Source organism: Prunus persica, chromosome G1 (assembly GCF_000346465.2).
Source record: "Prunus persica cultivar Lovell chromosome G1, Prunus_persica_NCBIv2, whole genome shotgun sequence".
Taxonomy (NCBI): domain Eukaryota; kingdom Viridiplantae; phylum Streptophyta; class Magnoliopsida; order Rosales; family Rosaceae; genus Prunus; species Prunus persica.
The window spans coordinates 36,744,263-36,770,576 of record NC_034009.1 but is presented as its reverse complement, the minus strand read 5'-3'; the positions used below and the strand labels follow the sequence as shown (position 1 = coordinate 36,770,576).

The 26,314-nt window shown below is 35.6% G+C and overlaps 2 protein-coding genes across 2 annotated transcripts; both read right to left on the bottom strand.

Annotated features, from left to right (window-relative positions):
- Positions 1,266 to 5,056, bottom strand: LOC18793182 (probable LRR receptor-like serine/threonine-protein kinase At3g47570). Its single transcript, XM_020554824.1, has 2 exons — positions 2,590 to 5,056; positions 1,266 to 1,850 (listed from the first exon to the last, which is right to left on the bottom strand). Exons 1-2 carry the CDS (start codon positions 5,051 to 5,053, stop codon positions 1,468 to 1,470), a joined length of 2,847 nt encoding a protein of 948 aa, XP_020410413.1. The 5' UTR covers positions 5,054 to 5,056; the 3' UTR covers positions 1,266 to 1,467.
- LOC18793006 (agamous-like MADS-box protein AGL104) lies at positions 10,252 to 25,508 on the bottom strand. Its single transcript, XM_007224297.2, has 5 exons — positions 25,324 to 25,508; positions 25,118 to 25,171; positions 24,969 to 24,992; positions 10,502 to 10,601; positions 10,252 to 10,320 (listed from the first exon to the last, which is right to left on the bottom strand). Exons 1-5 carry the CDS (start codon positions 25,506 to 25,508, stop codon positions 10,252 to 10,254), a joined length of 432 nt encoding a protein of 143 aa, XP_007224359.2.

Genomic DNA, 26,314 nt, shown 5'->3' with positions numbered 1-26,314 from the left:
CAGGTAGCCCATATATCTTCTCTTGGTTTGTTTCTGTTTTACAAGTCTTGGAAATGGAATAGGTGATGTGATATTTATAAGCTTTTGTGTTCCACTAGCAGCTTTTGTTTAATTTATTTGGTAAACAAGAAAAAAAAAGTCTCAAGTGGGTTGTGTTGGCTTCATTTTCTCCTTCGTATCGTATTATCTGTTGACCCATCTCCACTCCATCCCCTCCCCTTTGAATTAGTTAGTTGCAGCCTAATGGGAAATGGTCATTTCTATGACTGAAACAAGTCTAAGGGAAAGATATTTGTCAAGTCCTCAAACTCGTTCATCGCACATACATACGTCCCCAAGACACAACCGTGTAGATAAACTTTTCACAAACCTACAAGTTGCAACAAAGCGCACTAATGTTGGGGGAAGACTTTTCAACTTAAAATATTATTTTCACTCATCTCAATAACTTCACGTAATTTCTCTCAAGTCAACATCAAAGAAGATGAGACTTGTAATCGGAGAGGAAAGATAGGTGCTACAAATAGTATCATTGAAAAAAAATTATAATTATTTCTTCTTTACTACAAGTCTACAACTACTAATTTAAATTCAAACCTTAATGTATAGTTTATTTAAGTGCTAAACTTTTTTTTTTTCCTTCCTGTTAGACACCCTTTTATTTACACCTAATCCCCACGCATTCCCATTACTTTAACTTTCCAAATACAAAAAAAGGAAAAATGGTCATTCTTAATTTGTTTAAAGGAATCTCTGAAAACGCACTGTTTAAAATTATTTATGAGGGACTATTTTTATAAGCTCAAAAAAGGGGATGACTTGCTCGCAGTCTTCTCCAGAGAGAGAGAGAGAGCAGAGACCCATTTTCTTGCTCAACGCAGTGAGAGTGATCTGAAATCTCACATGCATTTTTTGTAAACCCTAATACTCGGAGAGTTCAACCCAACATTTTCACAGCAAGGAAGAAAGCTTTTCGGATACAGCTGACATAAATATATTTAAATATTTAAATAGTATAGCCGCGCGGCTATACTTTTTAATTTAAATTGTGCAGCCTGTACCCTTTAAATACATTCGAATATTTAAATAGTATAGCCGCACGGCTATACCATTTAAATATAATATTAAAAAAATATAGCTCGCAAGTCAAGAGAATCAATAGAAGGGAAAGCCGGATTGGACCATGGAGATTGTTTCGTGCCATATTCAACACTTGAAGATTTGTCAAGTGACTGAGATTTTTAGGAAGAGTTCTTGTGATGTTATTTGACAACAACCCATTATTCACGGTAAACCTGATCCCCCATTGACAAAACATTAATAAGCCCTAATTTAGACAATTCACACAACTACTATACCCATAATCAAAATTAAACCCAAAAGTTCAGGCTTTATAGCCAATTTCACTATCCAAACTGTTAACTTATTATAATTTCTACATTCAACAACATGCAATTGTTGTTCAAGTTAATGCTTAACACTCTCCACGTGACTAACACTGGAAAGGGTCTGTCTAGCAGTTTCCAGTTTGTAATGGGCTTCCCTCAGGCTAATGCGGGCATCAGGCAAGGCACAACTGCAAGAGAGGCCAACCTCCAGAATTGAGATCAAGCAATTACGTTCTAGTTCTGGGATGGTTCTTGGGTCTTCATTGGGCAGATAGTCTAGCATCCGAGAGTCTATCACTTTGGTCATGTTGTGAGGGATACTTGACTGCACCCATTTGATGAGGTTTTGGTCCCCTGTGAATCTTTCATGGGTTGGGCTTTTCCCAGTAAAGAGCTCCAACAGCATTACACCAAAACTGTATGCATCTCCTGCTGTCGATGGTTTTTGTCCAAACCCATACTCTACATTGTAGTTCAATCTCAAAGTCAGCATACTATATGACCAACCAATACATGGTGATATTAATTGCTACCGATTATCAATCTACAATACTTGATACATTAACAATACTTAATCGATGTTACGAATATTGATCAAACATCAATGCCACCATGCATAAAATTTCGATAATGTAGCATGTACTGTAAATTAGAACTTGACACAAAACACTAATTTTTTTTTTGAAAAATGATAACTTAGTATGATGGAAGATCATGAAATATTGAACCTAACTAAATAACTTTTCAAGAGTGGAAATAATTCAGAACTGAATTATTTGAAGTAATGACCACCAAAGTTATATCAATTGCGGCCTCATTAAGTAATGTTTTAAGGGGTTGTTTTTATTTTCAGAGAACAAAATGAGGCAAAAACAGAAAACATTGAGAATGTTTTCATAAAATGAAAACAAGTTCATGTGTACTTGTAGAAAACGAAAAAAAAAGTTGTTTTCATTCTCATGGGAAACGTTTTCATAAAAATAACTCACATATTATTATTTCAAATTGTATTACCAAACACGTTTTCATTGTTTTTGTTTTCTGAAGATGTTTTCTAATTAATTTACCACACGTATTTTCATTTCCTGAAAATACAAATTTGTTTTCTTGTTTTCATTATTTGAAATATTCTAAAAAAACATTCTCTGAAAACGTTACCAGATGGCCCTAATCAAAAGAGGGCAGTTTGATTAGTACTAACCTGGGGGTATGTATCCAATAGAACCCTTTAGGAAATTTGTGGAGCTAAGGGAATGTTGAGTGCTCATTGTTCTCCCCATCAGCAACTTAGCTAGTCCAAAATCTCCAATCTTTGCGGTCATATCTGTGTCCAAGAGAATGTTGCTGGGCTTTAAATCACAGTGCACCACTGGAACTTCACAGTCATGATGCAAATAGTCCAATCCACAAGCAACATCAATGGCCACATTCAGTCTCTCCACAATGTTCAATCCATCTCCATCTGCATTTTTTCTCTTGCCGTTTATCCAGTCTTCCAAGCTCCCATTACTCAGATACTCATAAACCAAAGCCAGAAACTCCATGTTCTTGAAGTCCAAGCTGGAGCATGATGTGATCAGCTTAACAAGATTTCTGTGCCTCACACTCCTCAGCGCCTCGCACTCCGCCAAAAAGCTCTTCCAGGAGCCTTTAATTTGTACATCAAGCACTTTCACTGCGACTTCAATTCCTTCTCTTAAATACCCTTTATACACAAACCCAAAGCCCCCACTTCCAATCAAGTTTTCCTGGTTGAAATTACCAGTTGCCACACGTAGCTCTTCATATGTGACCATTTGATGCTCCCCATTTAATAAGTCAGAAGATCTAGTTTCTCTACTTGTTGCTTCGTAGCCGGAGCCTTTGTGTTTCCTAAAATAAAGCAAACAACCAACCGCAGTACATACTGCTAGTGTAACCAAAGCAGCAGCAATGATGAGTACTAGGACCAGTACTTTTCTCCTCTGATTGCCACTCTTCCCACATGGTCCGTCCCGGCAAAGTTTTGGGTTGCCTTCTAGATGGACATTAGAGGTATTTTTAACAAATACTCCACCATTAGGAATTACTCCTTCCAAGTGATTAAAGGAGAGGTTCAAGTAGCTAAGGGCATGTAGCTCTTTAAGTTCATCAGGAATGGACCCAGAGAGCTGGTTTGAGGAGAGGTCTAGAATCTCAAGACCTCTCATTTCTGCCAGGGCATTTGGAAGAGAACCAGAGAGATTATTTCTGGCCATGAACAACTCCTCCAAGATTGTACACTTTGCAAATGAGCTGGGAATGGATCCAGATAAGGCATTGTCAGAGAGGTCTACAGTGACAACATTTTGTAGTAACCCAATTTCAGGCAAAGGTCCACTTAGAAAGTTGTTAGACAAATTCAGAATGGTGCTCAAACTAGAGAGGTTTAGAATTTCTCTTGGAATGGTTCCGTTGAGCAAATTGTTTGATAAGTCCATGGAAAGCAATCTCTCAAAGCTTGCAAACGTAGGGGGTACATGGCCAACAAAGTAATTTCCAGATAAATCAACGTGGTTCAACTTTCTGAGATTACCTAGGGAGTTTGGTATTGGGCCGGACATTTTGTTTCTTGCTAAACCAAGCGTTTGCAGCTCTTTCAGCTGGTCTATTTCTGATGGAATTTCACCAGAAATTGAATTGTAGCTTACATTTAGTAAAGCTAAACCACTGAGTTGACCAATTGATAATGGTATGTTACCATAAATTCGGTTGCCTCCCATGTATAACTGTGAGAGAACCTTGGAGAGATTGCCAATGGACTCTGGAATTACACCCTGCAGACGATTTTCGTCAATGGAAAGATACTTTAGACGGGTGCTATTTGTCAAAGAAGTAATGAAACTGAGACCATCATCACCATAGCTTACAATCCGATTGAAACGAATGTTGTACGTTTCAAGGAATGGCAAATTACTCAGGCCTGGTGGAACCGTTCCTTCAAGAAAGTTGTTGGACATTCGAATTGATCGAATGCCGGTGACATTGTGCAAAGACACTGGAATATTTCCGGTCAATAGATTAAAACAACTTCTGAAGTCTAGAAGATTTGGAAGTGTGTGACCAATATTGCTTGGAATCTCACCCCACAGTTGGTTTGAAGCTACAGTAAACAAAACTAGAGAGGAGATGTTGTATATGGAAAGGGCGACAGTCCCAGTGAGTTGGTTAACAGAGAGATCAAGTTCCTTGAGTTTATAAAGGAAACCCAATTCCCTTGGTATTGTACCACTGAGACTATTTGTGCCTAAATTTAAATGTGTGAGGGTGGCAGAGAGGTTGCTTATGGATGATGGGATTGGACCATGGAGATTGTTTCGCGCTAAATTCAAGACTTGAAGTTTTGTCAACTTACCAACATGGGGGTTTATGGTCCCTGCAAGTTTCGAGCCTGAAAGATCAAGAGAAACAACTCTCTGAGTCTGCCCAATTTGGTTGCATGCAACTCCAGTCCAGTTGGAGCAGGGGGATGAGTTTTGGTCCCAGAAAGATGGGGGGAGATTAACCCCTGACTTGAATAAGATCAAGGCCTCCTTGTCTGTGGAAATATTGCTTGCAATGGCTGAGTCTATAGTCGGAAAAATATTTACAATAACACATAATATTATGGCAAACGTATGAGGCAATAGATGGAAGTGGGAATTCATAGCTATCTCTTGGGATTTCTTGTTGAACTTCAATTTTGCAGGTACATATATTACATGCTCCTCGTCAAATTTGGAGTGCTGCAGACCATTATTGGCCTTAAATTTTGCTTTCAGTGATTTGGTCTGATCAGGTGTCTAGTGGGATTCTTTCATTTTCCTGATTTGTTGACTATTCTGACCTGGATTTCATTTCTAATCACCCATCAATGACATATCATCTTATGAATATATTTGTTCATAATGTGCTAGGCTTCCACATGATTTGATGCTTGCAATAGATCTCAAAGTTGATCAACAAGTATTAGGGGTACCAAAAACGAGTGAAGCATATATTGGTGTACAAAAGGCAGAGGAGCATGTACTCGCAACCTCTTATTTGATCGGCGAGCATACTAAGTTTGACACTAATTTGATATGTTATTTTCATGTTTAATAGTCATGTTATATTCGTGTTCATGTCAAACAAAACATAATCCGAACTTGCTAATTTCATGTCAAGTTCAAGTTGTGTACAAACATTATCACATGATGGTTGAAGTGTATGTCACACATGGACCATGACCTCGTGGACACGCTGGGACACGTTGAAGAAGAAATTTAGAAGATAGCCCTGAAAAGCGACGATGGAACTTTAAAAAAACTACAAATGAAGAGGTCATATGTTCAAGAGTTTTTTTTTTTTTTTTTAGGTCATCTAACCAGAGTTTTGTTACTGTCAGATCATTTGATCAGATTTAGAGGGATCGTACTAAATAAATTAAGCTTAATAAACATTTTATTCTTGAGGATAATTTATATTGATTGAGCTATTAACAAATTCAGTTTATTATTATTATTAATTAATTATTATAAATATGTTTATTCATAGAAGAGAAAATGAATAAAAAAGAAAATAAGATAGATCAAGACTTTCTTTGATTTGAACTCACCCAATCAAAAATCCTTTAATTCTTAAATCAAAGAGAATATAATTGAAAATTGGTGTGGTTTCCATTCAAAAGCTTATCCATAATCATATCATTACTTCAGTTGAGCAGGGGAGCGGTCAATGGATGCTAAACAGTTCGTTCCTCTCTAGAAGCGCAATGACATTGCCGACAGCTTCTGCCTCTATTGGGCTTCTGTGAGCATGGGCTGCAGTGCAGGATGTGCGATAGGTCCTCCGACTCTTTTAGGCCCAAAACGAGAATATAGTTCCAGAGATTCAAAATTAAATAAAACTCATCTGAATTCTCATCTCTGTTATTGCCTTTATTGTTTGAAAAAGAAAAAGGAAAAAAGGTGCAGGAGTTTTATTGAAATTTGAATGCCTAGCCTCAATTGAATAGCCAGCTCCCGTATATCAAAGAGTAATGCTATACTTATTACATTTTTATCTCATATTTTTACACTGCATAATGTGGCATGTTCATATTATATGTTGCACGTAAACTCCTCAACGGCAAAAATAAGAATTTTATTTGCAACACCGGCAGACTTTTAAACGTGTTTTTATTGGTCTAACGCCTAAGGAGGCACACATTATATAAACCTTCTATTAGAGCAACAACACTCGAACAATTTTCTCACTCCTCTACATTGTGGTACTCCTCCTTCGCATTGTTCTTTCAATTTTTAGTTTATTTCTCAAGGAAAAATTTAAGTTGTTCATTTGAACCAAATGTTGCGAGTGTTTATTAAGATATTGTCTCGGATGGGTGAAATCTACTTTTAAGAATAGTGATCACACGCCTCAACCAGAAACAATTATTCTAATGAAGCTACCATGAAGACCAACTTCTACATTGAAAAAGATAAGATATTGTATGAAAGTATGATTTATTCTATTTTATTTTTATTTTTTATAATTGAATGATTTTTTATTGGGTGAGTTCAAATTAAATAAACTTTTTTTAGTCTATCTTATTTTCTTTTTATTCATTTTTCTCTTCTATGAATAATAACATATTTATAATAATTAAATAATAAAAAACTGATTTTATTAATAATCCAATAAAAGTAAATAAAATACAATTATTATGATGAACAAATTGTTTGTTGTACTTAATATATTTAGTTCGATATGTATATCTATGACTTTGCAGGGCCGGTCTTGAGATTTTGAAGGCCCTGTGCAAACCTTAAATTGGGGCCTCACATAAGCTAACACAAACTTACACCATTATGTAATGCCATACAATAAATATTTTTTCTTCTTCAAGTGATCAAAGTACCCCTACTCCCAAGGACAAAATTGAAATTTCACAAAAGAATTAAATTGGATTAAATCGATTACATTGGGTCAGAGATGTTACACCTTTTGAATAATCGCCATGATTGTGACGATTAGTCTTTGTCATCATAGGTCATACTCAGATATTAAATATTTTTTAACACCTAGTTTGTTTTGTATCAATATTCCAAGAACATCATTAATTCGATGCAATTATTTTGGTTGACTTAGTTGGATGCATTATTTTTGCCAATCCTACTTTTCCACCCACCATTATTCCTAAAATACCCTTTAATTATTAATTCGACCAAACGCCATCAACTCCAAGTTAAAAACATAAAAATTTTAACCCAAAAAAAAAAAAAACATTCTTCATCTTCTTCATGTGTTTTCAACATCACGACCTTACCCTACCATATTAATATTCTCGTCAACCCCTTAGCAGTACTGGTGGCTTCACGACCGCGACACCACCACCACAACAACATACAACCAACAAGACTACAATGGATTTTTAATTGAAGTGATGTTATATGGAATAAGGACCCGTATGTGGGTTAATCAGACTAAAAAATTTTTAAAATGGAATAAAATTAAAGGACAATTTGGCCTCTATTATCAACACCTACCAACCCTGACACAATATTAAAGGTGGAGTTGAGAATTTGATTTGAATTTTTTTTTTTAAAAACTTTTCAAAGGATTGGGATGGGTAGATCAATGCTCACTGAATTTGTTGAGGTCAGGAAAATGGAAAGAATATGGAGAGTAAAAGAAAAAATTTATTTTCTTTTTAAACTTTGTTTTATTTTTAGGGTTTTAGAAGTCATTTTACATAGAGATAAATTTGTCTTTAAATTTTTTAAAATAAGGTGGGTGGAAAAATATGAGGTGGGTGAAAATAGCAGCACTCTACATATATTATACACATGAAAAAAAATTAGGGGCCCTGTGCGGTGGCACCACTTGCACACCCTCAAGGCCACCCCTGTGACTTTGATAAGATGATTTGATAGTGACAAAAATTCTAATAAGAACACCTGATAGTTACAAAAACTCTAATAAAATGACCTGACGATGACAAAACTCAGTTGTTTATGTTGCTCATTATCTTCCTCTTTCGTTTTCTTCTCCTCACTTTTATTTTGGTTCATCCATATAAATTATATCTTGAGGTATATATATGAGTGAGAGCGAAAGATTCATCCTATTTCTCCATCATATTAATTACCTTCCCATATAGGTAGCTAGTTAGGTTTCCCAAAATAGCAAAATAGAAAATGAAAGGTGCAAAGTCTATGAAAATAAAATTGTAAAAAATGTAAGATCCCACATCAACCAACGAAGAGGAGGTGATGTGCCTTATATGTGCACACCCGCATCCATCTAGCACGAGACCTTTTGGGAGCTCACTAGCTTCGGAGTCGTAGGAACTCCGAAGTTAAGCGAGTTGGGAGCTAGAGCAATCCCATGATGGGTAACCCACTGAGAAGTTGCTCGTGAGTTCCCAGAAACAAAACTCTGAGGACAGAGAGGGGGGCCCAAAGCGGACAATATCGTGCTACGGTGGAGCCAATCCCGGGATGTGACAAAAAAGCTACTTTAGGAATAAATTAAAAGAATAGGGAGAGTAAAGCTTCAAATCAAGAGGATTGAAAATACGACTTAGAGAGTTGTTTCTCTTCATCTTTCAAGCTTTACAAGGTCCACTTGAATTTGGCATGAATATGAGGGTTTATGTCAGACTGCCCATATTCAGATGAAGAGAAACAACTATTTGAGTCGTATTGTCAATCATAAGAGTCACATATGTACATATCAAGCTAAGTATATTGAGCATAACAAACATTTTGTTTATCAGAATAATTGCATTTTATTTATTTCGATTGAGTTATTAATAAATTGATTTTTTTATTTAATTATTATAAATATGTTATTATTTATAGAAGATAAAAATGAATAGAAAGAAAATAAGATAGACAAAAAAAAAAAATCTTTGATTTGAACTCACCCAATAAAAAATCCTTCAATTCTCAAATGAAAAATAGAATAAATCATACTATCATACAAATATCTTATCTTTTTCAATGTAGAAGTCGGTCTAAGTTATTACATATGGATGATTTGAAAAACTATTGTATAGAGGATTTCTCATTATTGATTAATTTGATTTTATGTTTATCAGAAGGCTGAAACTGTCATTGTCAACCACTGTTATAAAACAAGATTGTCAAGATATAATAGATATGGGTTTAGTTAAGTTGATTTGAGCGGATGTGCTCCCAACCTTGCATCTGAGTTCGAATCTCCCTTTCCATAATGTATATTAAATTAAAATAGATTATGTTTTATATCGAAAGATTGTCAAAATATAATGTTGAATAATAAAGTTTAATTCGAAAGAAATTAACATGGCCAAAAAAAAAAAAAAATCGTATAAAAGAAATTGTATGGATAAATCGAAAGAGAAAACAAGGATGGTGAGCTAATGCATGGTATATGATTTATCAAGCATTACCAGAAGGGACAAGGGAATTGAGGGAGGGTCCCACTCCCACGTATCACATAGAGTGAGCTTGCGGTGTTCGATTTCTGCGTCAACAACGAGGAGGATTTTCTACCACATATAAATTAAGCCCTTCTTATTTTCTTTCTGAATTGTAAAGGGTTTGGAGAAGTTTTGATCAGAGTTGCCATATCAATTACAATGAAGCTTTTGTTTTCCTTGATGCCTTCCCTTGTGTTGATTCTCTTGCGGCTGCTGGTTTTATCATGGTTTCTGAATTTCTAAAATATGGAATTTGTTTTTGCTTCCATTTTTGTCTCTAAGGCTGCTGATGTCGGTACATAATTCACTGCTTGTCAGCATGGTAAGGCATGAAGGAAAAAGTGAAGTAACATATAGTGTTTACATACATACTGTCATGTTTGATGTTGATCATAATGCAGATGATTGGGTGTGAAGATGGTTGGTGGATTGAACAGATCAGACGACATACATATATTTCCTGGAGTGCTCCTCCTCTCGGATGCGAAGGAGGAAACAGTTCATTACCTGGAAATAAATATACATATATCTAATTAATCAACCATGGTTTACTCTTACTTTAATAATAAAAGAATGATACTCCTCAAGGACTTGCTGCTTTGCCATAAATTCTCCAGTAGTTACAAGTTCAGCAGGGATTGATATATATTATTATAATGACAATAGAATATGTATACTATATACATACCTTGCGCACATGCAAACGTTTTAGAGTTTCCTCAAGGATCTGCTCTCGGTACTCAGCCTCAAGCAATGTCGTGACTTCAGAGAGATCGCCTTCAAAGATCCTGCAATGGACACTTAGCTTATGAGATGAATGCATATGATGCTTGCTAATTGAAACTAATTATTTAAAAACATATAGGAGAGTTTAGGGTTTCAGCAAGGTGCAAAGAATTAAATTGCACCTCAGTTGATTTTCCATTTCTTTTACTTGTGACTTGCAGCATAGGATTTCTTGTTGAATCTCCTGTAATTGATATGAAATAAATCAATTTTATGGTAATTAAAGAATGTATTAAGCTGCCAATCAATCAACTCACTACTACAAAAAGTGAAAAAGACGACCAGAAAACAACGACGGTCTAAGTGAAAACCGTCGTGGTTTATAAAAAGACGACGGTTCTAAAAACACCGTCGTGTAATACAACCTTAGACAACTAAAAAATGGAGTTTCAAATGGCTGTTCAAAAACAACGACGTACATAATTAAACAACCGACGTCTATTTGAAACAGATTTCCTCAGTGTAAAATCAATGCCAACAAAGAACGGCAGAAGTTATGAATCGACCGACGTAGAAAGTAAAGACGACGATTTCAATAAAAACTGCCGTTTTTACTCATAAAATAACACGACGAGGTTTTCGTATAAGACGCCGTATAATTACAAACAAATCCACGGCTTTAAAATACAAAATATCGCCGTATTAAATTAATTTACAACGACGGAAAATATAAATATATCGACGTCATTCTCGTATAGTTCTACTACGTTATCTTTAAATCGTACAATAAAATTTATCGTCGTATTTATTCATTTTATACGTCGTACCTTTAATTTTAACGGTCGTCTTAATAAGAATTTTTGTTAACAATTTTTTTCTTTGATTTTCTTATCCTACGTCGGTAGATCTACTTAATGACAAGAATTGAAATAACCACGACGGTTTATATAGAACACCGCCGACATAATCAGTTTTGTCTGAGATCCCAAGGGTTACGAAATCTTACCAGATGGAACTCTGTTCCACATCATAATCTTAACAGATGACACAGATTTGCAAATATTGCGTCGTGTTAGTTTACAAATTCTAGAACATTAATTTCCCTCATTTTAAATTTCCTCGGGAAAGAAAAATCTATTTATCACGCTTTGGAATTGAAAACTAAAACTGAAAGAATACGGGAAAAAAAACTCCATTTATAATTTAAAATTAAAATCCACGTCGGTTGTAGTACACTTAACGACGTTTAACAAAATAATCTACGTCGGTAATTATAAATCTACCGCCATCGTAACTTAATATAGACGACGAGAAAAGACGACGGTAGAACAGAAAACCGCCGTTGTTTCAGTTTCTTTAACATATCTTTCTGCAGGACTTGTGTAGTTCAAAGCATTGACAATGTCTTCATCATATCTCCCAGAAACTACTGATTCAATTGCTCATGCTTTAGAGGCCATCTGAAGCCATTTCTATTCTTTATCGCATTCTTGAAACCCATCTTCTTCTTCTGAAGCTCTACGGATAAAGGAAGAGGCTATCACAATAAATCCGACGGATCTTCTTAGGCAAGAAAATCAAGCAGAGGATCAGGCACATCTGATCTTCAGATTTCCCTGAGAAGCGAACTTTCCTTCGACAGCGAGTGGAGGCCAGGCTTGCATCTCTTTTGATGGAAAGCAAGGAGTATTCAGAAGCACTAAGTGTCCTATCAGGCTTGATCAAGGAAGTGAGAAGGCTAGTTGACAAGCTTCTTCTTGTGGACATATATTTGATGCGAGTAAGCTCAATTTCTCTTTGAGAAAACATCCAAATTATTATCTTTGAGACATGAGAGACTGAGAGAGGAAGAACTTGGAACCTTAAATGTAAACCGAAAATGAATGAAAGCGACAAATTTATAGAATAAATTTTTAAAACCAACGGCGGTCCTTACAAACAAACCGCCGTTTAAATTGTAAAATCAACGTCGGTATGATCGACGTATATTACAGAAATCCACGTCGGTAAATTAATAAAAACGACGTGTTAAATAATATACCATGACGCGAGTTATTACTTATGTACTTTAATTTTTGAGTTTACTACGACGGTACCTACAAACTACTGTCGTATTTATTTACCACGTCCGAAGTTAAATGTACCGTCGTATTTTGTAATTTATACGTCGTAGTTATATGTAACCGCCATATTATTTTTTTGAAATGGTTTTATATGTAAGCAACTTTTTGTCTACTTGACTTACACATTTGTTGTTTTTATATTCTTATTTTATTTAAATCTGTCATCCAAAAAAGAAACTTTACATATTGCAGAATATTAATTTCCTTCGTTTTAAATTTCCTCCGGAAAAAAAACTCTATTTATAACGCACTGTAATTGAAAAATAAACTGAAAGGTCACGGGAAAAAAAATTCTATTCATAATTTAAAAATTAAAATCCACGTCGGTTATATTAAACCTAACGACGTTAAATGAAATGATTCCACGTCGAATGAAAAATATTGCGTCGTTTTAGTTAAAAACGACGTAGTTAAATGTAACCGCCGTATTATTTTTTTGAAATGGTTTTATATGTAAGCAACTTTTCGACTTACACATGCACTGTTTCCAAACCCGATTAAAAATTTCAATCTCCCAGAGAAACCTTTTCGTCTTTTTTCCTTGTCAGAGCATTGTCAGAGTTTCTCATCGTCTTCCTCTCGTCTTCTTCGTCGTCTCTGAACTTAAACATCGATCATCTTCCTCTTGCTTTCATTGCACGCAAAAGGTAAGCTTTCATTTTCACTATTTTGGTTACTGTTTTGCATGCTCATACGTTTTTTGTTTGAAAAATCTTTTTACCTTTTTTCTGGCCAAAATCATTTTACTTCTTTCCAAGTTTGATAAAATATACAGACAAAGAGAGAAAGTTTCCAACTTTGAAGACAACTACATCAACTAAATAAGACGACGGTAGACCACGACGGTTCGTCAGTTGTTCTAGCGTCGTCTGAAAATTGACAAAGTTGTTTTTAAAATAATAGTCTTTTTTTATATGCTTGTTTAATTGCAGGTTTGATTTCGCTGAACAATGGTTTTTGTTTTTCCCCTATTTGATAAAATATAAAGAAAAAGAAACTAGGGTTGGTATCTAATATAGACGATAAAATATAAATAATAGTTTACCACGACGGTGTATTACTATTGACGTCGTGTGAACATATATACCACGACGTTATATAAATAATGGTTTTAAACATTTATTACGTCTGAGATTATTTCATTGCGTCGTCTAAAATCATATCATACGTCGTATTTTTTTAATACCGTCGTTTGTGTTCTTAACGTTTTCCTGAAATATTTTCACTTGCAGTTTTGTCTGTTAAAATGGTTTCTCAACAACAAACTAAGGATTCTGGCTCCAAGAAGCTTGGAATGGTAGCTCCTCAAGATAAGTCTTCGAAGGAGATGAAGTCTTCGAAGAAGATGAAGTTTGCTTCATCATCTGCTGAGACAGAACAAACCAGCCAGACAACAATCTCAGATGATTCAAAGACTGGTCGAGGTATGAGCACAATGCCTCGTGTTGTGAAGAGAAAGCTTCAGAAACTGAGGCCAATTGTTGAGTACAATAAAAGGGGGAAAGGTGTTGGCCAAGCACATATTGAGATGCAGTCGTATATTGGTGTGTTGGCACGCTCCAGGATCCCACTTGTGGACAAGAAATGGTCCCAAATCCCCAAGGATATAAAGGAGCAGATTTGGGAAGCAGTTGACATGGCTTTTGTCGTAGGCCAAGGGGGCAAGACCTCTGTTTTAGCTTCTGCTTCCAAGAAATGGAAGGATTTCAAGTCTACACTAACGAGGCATTATATCCTTCCATACACCAATGACAGGGAGAAATTAAGCCAACCCCCTGAAACATATAAATTCATAGAGAAAGCACAATGGGATGCCTTTGTAGCTTCAAGGCTATCCAAAGATTTTGAGTCTGTGCATTCTCAACATGCACAGATTAGGGAGAAACTCGAGTACAATCATCGATTGTCTCGAAAAGGATATGCTGGATTGGAGGATCAATTGGAGGAAACCATGCCTGGGGTAGAAATTGATCGATCTACCTTATGGAAGAGAGCTAGACAGGACAAACATGGTAACATCCCTGATCCAAAGGTGGCAGAGAAAGCAAAATTAATTGTAAGCCTACTATCACTCTGTTTTAAATTTTTATTAAACTGTGAATTATTCTTATTACGTCGTATGTTATATTTTTCGTCGTGTGAATGATATTACCACGTCGAAAAGTTTTTAAAAACGTCGTTAAAGGTCTAAATAGGAATCACTACTATGTTTTCTGTAATTACAGCATAAGACGTCGGTGGTTCATTTTCGCGTCGTGTGAATGATATTACCACGTCGAAAATTTTTTAAAAACGTCGTTAACGGTCTAAATAGGAATCACTACTCTGTTATCTTTAATTATAGCATAAGACGTCGGTTGTTTATTCATTTCGTCGTTTTAAATAAATAACCACGTCGGTATAACTACCGTCGTGATAAGTTATAATAACGTCGGTTTATACGTTATTGCGTCGTGTGAAATTATATAATACGTCGTTTGTACATAAATAACCGTCGTGTGTTTTTTTGTTTATCTTTTTTTAGGATGAATTGCAGAAACAAGTCTCGGAAGGCAAAGTCAGAGTAGATGGCAGCAATGATGTGCTGACCATGGCTTTGGGCCCCGAGCATCCAGGCAGACTGAGGGGAGTTGGTGCTGGTGTTTCCCCAAGGCAATATTTCAATTTGCCCAAACCACAGAGGGTGAGCTTTGATGACCGTTTGAAGGACAGTTTAAGAGTTCTCCTTCAAGAAGAGACTAAAAAGATGGAGGCTAAGGCAAGGAAAGAGGCCTTAAGGATGGAGGCTAGGACAAAACAATTGGTAGAGGCTGAGAGGGAGCATTTCCTGAGTCAGCTTTCCCAATTAATTCCCAATTTTGATCCAAGCATGCTTAAACCAAGAATTAGCCAAAGCCCCAAAAATCCAATGTCTGACAAAGCTAGCTGCTCTGGAGGTGATGTGAGATCCCTACATTTGGAGGATGATACTGCCAAAATGGGGAAACATCAGCCAGATGAAGAGAAGGAAGAAGAAAAAAGAGATGAAGAGAAGGAAGAAGAAAAGGAGAAAGAAGATGAAGAAAAGCATGACGACAAGGTATGTTCACATAACTTTGCCTTTTTTATTTGTTTTTCAAAATTTCAGACGTCGATATTTTTATTTAATCCGTCGTTTGTTTAAAACTTAGACGGCGGAATTTTTTTAAGACGTAATAAAATATTTAAACGACGGTTTTTGCACCGTCGTTTAAATGGTTTCAGACGACGCTTTATTCATAAAACCGTCGTCTTTATTGAATTACCACGACAGTTTTTTCACCGTCGTTTAAATACTTTTAAGACGACGTTTTATTACTTAAACCGTCGTCTTTATTGAATTACCACGTCATTTTTTTTATTTCTTTAAACAGGTTATTGAAGTTGGTGCTTATTCAAATATGGAGGCGCCATCTTCTTTAAAAACCCTTTGTCGTTTTGTGGAAACGACACTCCTGCCTGAGGATAAGACACTCCAATTTACAATTGATAAGGAGGTGTTTGGTGGTGAGCGCGATACCTTCCTCCTGCCTGAAGATATTACACAATTTGCAGGCATGGAAGAAATTGGAGCTACTGTATTGGCTGTATATATGAGGTTTGTACTTCTAAAATAATAACTCGTTGGTTTATATATTGCGTCGTCTTAACTAACTAACCACGTCGTCTTAACTAACAACCGTCGTGATAAATATATTATAACGTCCTCATCTATTTCAGTACGTCGTGTGAAATATTATAATACGTCGTTTTTTTATACATAACCGTCGTGTTTTGTGTGCTGACTTGTTTATATTATTTTATTTGTTTAGGTACTTACACGATGTTTTGAAAAAAGCCAATATGTGCAGTATGGTTGGCTTTATCGACCCTGCTACAGTTAGTGCCAACTCTGGCACAATAACTGAAAGATCACGACTCGTAGCAGCTTGACTTCAGAAGACAGACGGTGAACAGATTTTCATGATGCCTTACAATCCAGGGTTAGTCTCCTTAGGATTTTGTTTTTATGATTTTCAATAAATGACAGCTTATAAACTAACCACGTCGGTGTTTTATTTTATTTAGTCGTTTGAAACTACTAACCACGTCGGTATTTATTTATCGTCGTGATAAATATATAATGTCGTCGTTAGCTACTTTACTTCGTCGTGTGAAATACTATAATACGTCGTTTTTGTAAATAACCGTCGTTTTTATATTAATTTTGTGCAGCCGTCATTGGATTTTGCTGATTGTAAGAGCAAAGAGAGAAACCGTCTATTTTCTGGATCCTCTGCCAGGAAATCGTGTGGTCGATGAAGAGGCCAAAAACATCGTGAACAGTGCTTTAAAAATATATAATACCCACATAGCCCGAGCAGGACGTAAAAATGTAATTTGGAAAACTCTCTCAGGCACACCAAAGCAACCCAGCAATGTCGAATGCGGGTATTATGTAATGCGCTTCATGAGGGACATCATCATGGATCCTTCCTTGGGGTTTGAGAATAAGGTAAGAAGAAATTACCTTCATACATTTCACGTCGTTTTTTGTATTATCAACGACGGTCGTGTAAAATTAACGTCGTTGAATGGATATACTACGTCGGTTATGAAAAATATCGTCGTCTGTGATTGAATTTCTTTTTATTTATAAACCATAATAGTCATTGTTTATGCAGTATGCCAAGGGAAACCAGGAAGCTTCATACCCCCAAGAAGCCATTGATGAAGTCCGGAATGAATGGGCAGAGTTTGTTTTCCAAATTATTAAACAGGGCAATTATTGAACACTTGATATTTATGTATAATGTACCAATTTTCTCTATAATATGTAATGTAAAAATTTGTTGAGGTTTTCTTAAATTAAAAAAAAAACAAACATACAAATTGCTTAACCGACGTGTAATACTTTTCCAACGACCTAATAAAGTCAATAACCGTCGTATTTTGTTGTTGCGTGTTTTAAACAAATACGACGTAAAAAAATAGTTAGACGACGTTCTTTGAACAATTGAGTCGTTAATGGTTTACAATATCTTCAATTTCTTAAGGGTTCAGGGTATAATCGACGACGTTTATGTAACGACTGCGGTTAAGTCGTAAAATATATATTTTACGTCGTATAGTTAAATAGCCGCCATGGTTTCTCATTTTAACGACGTCATTTTAACGACTTAGTAGTCTATTACAATTTACAACGTCTACAATTTATTTAACACCGACGTGGTTTGTTGTATGGTAAGAATATTTTATTATTTTTATATCAAAATATTCAAAATAAATATAAAATAAATCAGAAAATTGAAAAGTCAACTCCTATGAAGTCATTGATATATTTTCTTCCACATAAACCTTGAAAAAATTCATTTTGAATAACAAAAATTTAAAATGACCATCCAAAACAAAATTGTTTTGATGAGTCATAAAATCACTTCTAGTTTTATGGTTTAGGGTTTAGAGTCTAGGGTTTAGAGATTAGGGTTGTTATTTATTGGGGTTTATTTTTAAAGTATAATTTTTGGGTAGTCTAGGGTATATGTTAGGCTTTAAAACCATAAAACCTTTTATAAACTTAATTTTTTAAATTGTATAATTTAATTTTATGGGTTTAGTGTATTAATTTTTAACGACGGTGGTTGGGTCGTGGAATACATATTTTACGTCGTACAGTAAAACATACGACATGGTTTACGCTTTAAACGACGTCATTTTAATATGTAAGTCGGTTTATATAATTTACAACGTTTTTACTTTCTTAACACCGACGTGGTTTCTCATTTTAACGACGTCATTTTAACGACTTAGTAGTCTATTACAATTTACAACGTCTACAATTTATTTAACACCGACGTGGTTTGTTGTATGGTAAGAATATTTTATTATTTTTATATCAAAATATTCAAAATAAATATAAAATAAATCAGAAAATTGAAAAGTCAACTCCTATGAAGTCATTGATATATTTTCTTCCACATAAACCTTGAAAAAATTCATTTTGAATAACAAAAATTTAAAATGACCATCCAAAACAAAATTGTTTTGATGAGTCATAAAATCACTTCTAGTTTAATGGTTTAGGGTTTAGAGTCTAGGGTTTAGAGATTAGTGTTGTTATTTATTGGGGTTTATTTTTAAAGTATAATTTTTGGGTAGTCTATGTTATATGTTAGGCTTTAAAACCATAAAACCTTTTATAAACTTAATTTTTTAAATTGTATAATTTAATTTTATGGGTTTAGTGTATTAATTTTTAACGACGGTGGTTGGGTCGTGGAATACATATTTTACGTCGTACAGTAAAACATACGACATGGTTTACGCTTTAAACGACGTTATTTTAATATGTAAGTCGGTTTATATAATTTACAACGTCTTTAATTTCTTAACACCGACGTGGTTTTTCAGTCGTCGTTATATAAAAAATTCAAAATAAATTTAAAATTAATCCGAAAAATGAACGGCCTTACGTTCTTAATCCGAAAAATGAAGTTTCCGTCGTGGAATATTAAATTTACGTCGGTACTTGTAGAACTTTCGCCTTGGTTTTTCTTTCGACGTTTTATAACGCGCGCGCTCTAAAAATTTTCGCGCGACCTAAATTTTTTTAGATTTGGCTCTTAGTCTTATACTTTGATCCCTGAAACCTAAAATTTCAGATTTCACGCGACATAACATTTCGCTCTCTCACTTCTGCTCTAATTAAAAGTTGCACTCTCCAGGCTCGTCGAATCTGTGAGCTCGTCCAACCTGTAAGTACAAACCCTATCTTCCCCTTGTAAATTCATTGAATGATATTAGGTTGTTTTGTTAAAGGGTTTTAGGTATATGCTTTGCGATCTGTTAATAATGTGCTTATAGGTATGGGTTCATGGATTTTCTGTTTAATGGGTTCATGACAAGATCAAATAAAGGTGTACTTTTGCTGGAAATCAACACAAAAAGACACATCACCAACTTCCAAATGATTTCCAGCAAAAGGACACCTTTATTTGATCTTGTCATTTTCCGCTCTGGAGAAGGTGCAAAGTGCACCAATGCTTATAGGTATGGGTTCATGGATTTTCTGTTTAATGGGTTCATGGATTACATTATCTGTTATGTTGAATTGGGAATGGATTTAATTTTGTCGTATCTTTTAATCACCCTATGTTATGTTGAATTGGGAATGGATTTATTGTTTTCATGCTTGGTTTCATGTATATGTTGGTTTCTTGCTTGGTTTCATATATATGTTGTGTTCTTAATGGGTTTTGTGTTCTTGAAAATAAACTGAGACACGACGAATTTTAAGGCGTACGACGACGATTACACGACGGTGTTTTTAAACTACCGTCGTTGTATTACTTATACACGACGGTTTTTTCATAAACCGTCGTTTGTATTACGTATAATAGACGACGTCTGTTGAAAATCCGTCGTCTATATATGCCAAATACGTCTGTTTTTGATTAAAACCCGTCGTCTCTGTTGTTTATTACTTGCGATTAGATCATTGTATAATCTGCTATAGTGATGGTCATTGCCTGTATTTTCACTTTATTATAGATAATAGGTTATAGTGTCGGAGATGGATAAGTCATGGATGCACTCGGATAGAAGATCGAAGGCATATGAGTTTGGGGTGGAAGCATTTTTGAACTTTGCTGTAGAAAATCTTCTAACTACAACACATATCCGTTGTCCATGTGTTAAATGTGTTAATTTGAAGTTGTTTGGGGTTGGAATTATAAGGGATCACTTATACTTTAATGGAATTGACCAAAGCTATAAGAATTGGACATTTCACGGAGAACCTTGGGAAGCAACTACTAATGCTAGCAGAAATGTTGAAGAAGATGATGGCCATAGTAGGTACAGTTTTGTGTCTGAAGAAATTGATATGGATGATAATGATTTTGGTGATTTTGGTTCGGATCCGTATGAGTTTGCCAATGTGATTGGGGATGGAGATCAACCAGTGTACCCTGGTTGTAGAAAGTACACGAAGTTATCGGCATTAGTGAAGTTGTATAATTTGAAGGCAAAACATGGGATCAGTGATGTTTGTTTTACAGAATTATTGATACTTCAAGGCGATTTGCTTCCAGAAGGAAATACAATACCAACCTCCATGTATGAGGCTAAAAAGACTTTGTGTGCATTGGGGCTGAGTTATGAGAAAATGCACGCATGCCCCAATGATTGCATCTTGTATAGGAAGGAGTATGAGGATTCAACTAATTGTCCTACTTGTGGTATCTCAAGGTGGAAGGAAGGCAAAGATTCAATCTTGAAAGAGGGTGTGCCAGCGAAGGTGGTGTGGTATTTTCCCCCAATTCCAAGGTTTAAAAGGATGTTTCAATCACATGAGACAGCTAAGAGTTTGACTTGGTGGCATGTTGCTAGAAAATCAATTGACGGTCAGATGTCTCATCCGGCGGATTCCCCGTCTTGGAAACTTCTTGATGATAAATGGCCTGAGTTTGGTAATGAGCCGAGAAACTTGAGATTGGCTCTTTCATCTGATGGATTCAATCCCCACAGTTCTCTAAGTAGCAGATATAGTTGTTGGCCGGTTATCTTAGGTACATATAATCTCCCTCCATGGCTGTGCATGAAACGAAAGTTCATGATGTTAACCTTATTGATTTCCGGTCCTAAACAACCCGGAAATGATATAGACGTCTACTTGGAGCCTTTGATTGATGATTTAAAATCCTTGTGGGTTGGGATTAGAGGAGTGTATGATGCACATAATGGAGAATACTTTACACTCAGAGCTGCATTAATGTGGACAATTAATGATTTCCCCGCCTATGGAAACTTATCTGGTTGTGTTGTTAAAGGATATAAAGCTTGTCCAATATGCGGCGATGATACACCTAGTCACAGGTTGAAAAATGGCCACAAAATTTGTTACATTGGGCATAGAAAATGGTTACCAATCAATCATCCATATAGGAGGCAACGTGCAGCTTTTAATGGGAAACCTGAATATGGCATACCTCCAGAGCCATTAACCGGAGAAGAAGTGCTGCATATGGTTGAAAATGGTGACAGAGTTTGTTGGAAGAAGAAATCAATATTCTTTGATCTCGAGTATTGGAAATACCTTCCTGTGAGGCATGCCCTAGATGTTATGCACATTGAGAAGAATGTTTGCGATAGTATCATTGGTACATTGCTGGAGATCCCTGGAAAAAATAAAGATGGGATTGCTGCTCGATTAGATTTATTGAACATGGGGGTCAAAACTGATTTGCAACCCGAGTATGGAGAAAGACGTACTCGTTTGCCTCCTGGGCCTTGGAATTTGTCAAGAGCAGAGAAGAGAGAGGTTTGCAATTCTTTCTATGGTATGAAGGTCCCTGAAGGTTATTCTTCAAATATTAAAAATCTTGTATCTGTACAAGATTCAAGACTTCTTGGCCTTAAATCACATGATTGTCATACCTTAATGCAACAATTGCTCCCTGTGGCAATTCGTTCTGTTTTGGAGAAGCCTGCAAGGTATGCAATAACTCGTTTGTGCTTCTTCTTCAATGCTATATGTGCAAAGACTGTTGATGTTTCCAAGCTAGATAAGTTGGAAGAAGATGTAGTAGTTACTCTGTGTTTGCTTGAGAAGTACTTTCCCCCTTCATTCTTTGATATCATGGTTCATCTAGTAGTACATCTTGTCAGAGAAGTTCGTCTATGTGGGCCAGTATATTTTAGGTGGATGTATCCGTTTGAAAGATATATGAAAGTGCTGAAGGGGTATGTTCAGAATCGTACTCGTCCCGAAGGTTGCATTGCTGAGCGGTATATAGCTGAAGAAGCGGTAGAGTTTTGTACTCAGCATTTATCTGATGTTAGTACAGTTGGAGTGCCTTCAAGCCAAAAGATGGGAGTTTCAAAGCCATTATCAGGTTGCACAGTGAGCGTAGTTGATCAGGACCTGTTGAATCAAGCACATCTATATGTCTTGGAGAATACGGAGGAAGTCCTACCTTATATCGAGTACGTATGAGTTTTATTCTTTAAGTTTCCATTTAAAATTATTTCTTATGTTTATCTTATATATTTGGGACCGTAATGCTTGAATTTTTCGTGTCATGTAGGCAACATATGATCCACATCAAGACTGCTTATCCAAAATTTAGAAAGAGAACAAAGTGGCTGCAGGATAAGCACAATAGCACTTTCATTCAATGGCTACGCTTCAAGGTATATGTTGTTGAATAACGTATTTCTCTTTTAATTTTCTTCTTATTTATATGTTAGGATGAATTAAGATATGATTAATTTGCAGGTTCAAAGTGAAGTTGAGGAAGACAATCATGGCGTATCAGAAAATTTAAGGTGGCTAGCAGCTGGTCCAAACATGTCAGTGCCATTATATAGGAGCTATCTTATTAAAGGTATTAAATTCAATATCAAGGCACAAGATGATGTGCGGACAACTCAAAATAGTGGAGTTTATTTACTTGCACATACCATGCAAGTTGCTAGTGCCAAGGATAAAAACCCAATTCTCTCAAATATGGGTTTCTATGGTGTCATTCAAGAAATTTGGGACCTTGACTACCAAAAGTTTACAATCCCAGTCTTTAGGTGTGATTGGATAGATAGTTCTGGTCTTGTAGTCGACGAACTTGGATTTACCCTTGTAGATTTGAGTAAAATTGGACATAGGAATGACCAATTTGTTTTGGCTTCTCAAGTCAAACAAATATTTTTTGTTGACGACCCGATGCATCGTGGTTGGTCGGTAGTGTTATCAATGCCTAGTAGAGAATATAATGATGTTATTGGTGATGAAGTATTAGGTGATGTGATAATTGAGTGTGAGCCATTTACTAGAGGGATGCCAAATGTTGACACATTTGATGAACTGGTAGGTGAGTTAGGCGGTCAAAATATTCGAGATGGGTGTGAAGATATATGGATTGAATGATGCTTATGTAATTGGCAGTGTATGACATTAATTTTGTAATATATTGTAATGTGATTTCTTCACTTTCTACGTTCAAATAAAACACGACGTTATTGTGAATCAGTTATTCAGCATATTTACCGACGTCTTAAAGCAACGTAACAATGAAGAACCACGACGCTATTGTGAAGCAATTATTCAGGATATCACGTCGGTGAAGGATAAAGAACCGCCATGTAATTCAAAATAACACGACTCCAATCCCATAATACCGACGTCTAAAAAACGAGATATGTAATCTGAACGTTAAAAAATACGACGTCATCATACATTTTCCACGTCGCAAGTTCTTTTATAAACGAAGAGGAACGAAATTAATTCCGACGGAAATTCATTATAACCGCCGTCTAATAACAATTAAACGACGTTATTTGTAATACGGCTCCCATCATAATCTACGCCGTCTATATGTTCTGTAATACGGCTCTCATTTATTTGGAACCGACGTTGTTTAGACGTTCAACGTCGTCTATATTATTAAGTGCGTCGTGAGTAATGAATACATATAAATACAACGTCGACTATATAAATGTATACGTCGTAAATAATGACACTGACAACTATTTCCACGTCATCTTTTTTAGATAAAATCGAAGTGGAAAATTTATTTCACGACGGTTTTTTGTAAATAAGAGACGTTGTAGAACTTTAGCAGACTAAACACGTCTGTTTTTATTGTTTTCCGACTTTGTTGTATTTAACAACGTCTAATATTTATGGTCGTTGTTTGTTTCTGAAAATAGGACGTATAAATTTTTTAATACGACTCTCATATATTTGTAACTGACGTTGTTTAGTTTTTCAACGTCTACTATAGAAACACATACGTCGTAAATAATGACACTGACAACTATTTCCACGTCATCTTTTATCGAAAAATCGAAGTGGAAAATTAATTGTACGACGATTGTGTTTATATGTGCGACGTAGTAGGTATCAATAACGTCGTCTTCTAATGTATTTAAAGACGTCATATTTTTTATTGTCGTGAAAATTATATTTAACGTCGGCGTATTTTTATTGTCGTCGTTGTATGTCTATCTTGCGGCCTTGTTCTCTTAATATGTGTCATATTTTTCCTTTTTAACGACGGTCTTTTTAGAGAATTGGTCGTCTATTATCATCCTCGATTGCTTTTTTTAGATCTTTTTGCAGTACAAAGACGTCGTTTTGTATTTTTTGATGACGTTGTATTGTTTAACAACGACGGTTATTTAGCGTCGTGGTTTATGAGGGAAAAGATGACGGTGGATTCCACGACCATTGAAAAACCAAATACACGACGGTGATTTACCGTCGTCTTTTTGCTTTTTTGTAGTAGTGACTGCTTGCTTGCATGTGCTTACCTCTTGATTATGGGGACTTTATAACTGTAAAGAAAGTTGATAGAAACCAAGAACAAGAAGCATCGAACAAGAGGAGGAAAAGAAAAGCCATTAGCACAAGCACTATACTGATGATGACAAGTTCATAGACAATCAGATCATCTCCTTACCGTCCCCGTTCATGCTCAGGAAGATTAACATAGCGTGCCAGAATCTCTTCAATGCTTCACAAAACAACAAAAGAAACAGGAAAAATAATCATTTTTTAATTTATTATTAGTAAATTAGTAAAATAAAATAATACTTGTCCAGCTTTACCAATGTTGAGCAGCTTATAAAAGATTAATCATGTATATAGAATTAGCCAGATGATTACCTTTTATTGCCAGAAAAGAGACTGAGTCTCCCAGATGGAGAAAACATGATGAGAGCTACATCAACATCACAGAGAACAGAGAGTTCATAGGCTTTCTTGATAAGTCCGCTTCTTCTTTTTGAGAAAGTGACTTGTATATTAGTCGTATTCTCAATCCTCTTGATCTGAAGCTTCACTCTCCTCATTCCTTTAATTTATTCCTAAACTAGCTTTTACAATTTCTTTTAGCTCTTGCACCTTTCCTTTTCTATTTTGCTATTTTGGGAAACTAGGTACGTAATGGGTATCCCTGTATTACTTGTTGCAGGTAAGGGATGAGCTTGAACAACTGTTGGATGATGACAATGAAATGGCTGTGGGGGTGTTTAAGATTATTAACCACCTGTCATGTCAACCGAAGTGTCAAAGAGATGTCCAAATTCAATTGCTGCTGCTTATATGGTTGAGAATCTCATGGCACAAAGGTTCTTGATGATATTATCATCAACAAATCCGATGGCTTATTAATTGAGTTTTGTTGTTGGTCCTTCGAATAAGCCAGCCTTGCTCCTGGCTTGAAACTTCCTAGCACACCGACTCTTCTCTATCTAATCCATATAGAACTCAAAGCAGTTATAAAGAATCTGAAGGAGAAATTAAGAGGAAGAAGAAATGTAGAGGATATCCCTAAAAGACTGTTCTAAAAGCCACCATGGAATTGAAAAACACCAATTGAACAGGTCATCTAACTTGAGTTTTTGTCACTGTCATGGACCAGAGTTTTATGTTTGTCAGGTATCTAATTGAGGATAGAGTCTTTTTGTATATTATGTTTTTATAAATATATTATTATCCATAAAGAGAAAAATGAATATTTAAAAAAAATGCCAAAAAACTTTCTTTGATTCTCAAATCAAAAGATAATAGAATTGAAGATGAAGCATGTCCATATAATTACTATGTGAGCATAGGTTGCAGGATGTGGGATAGGCCCCCCGACTCTTTTTGGGCC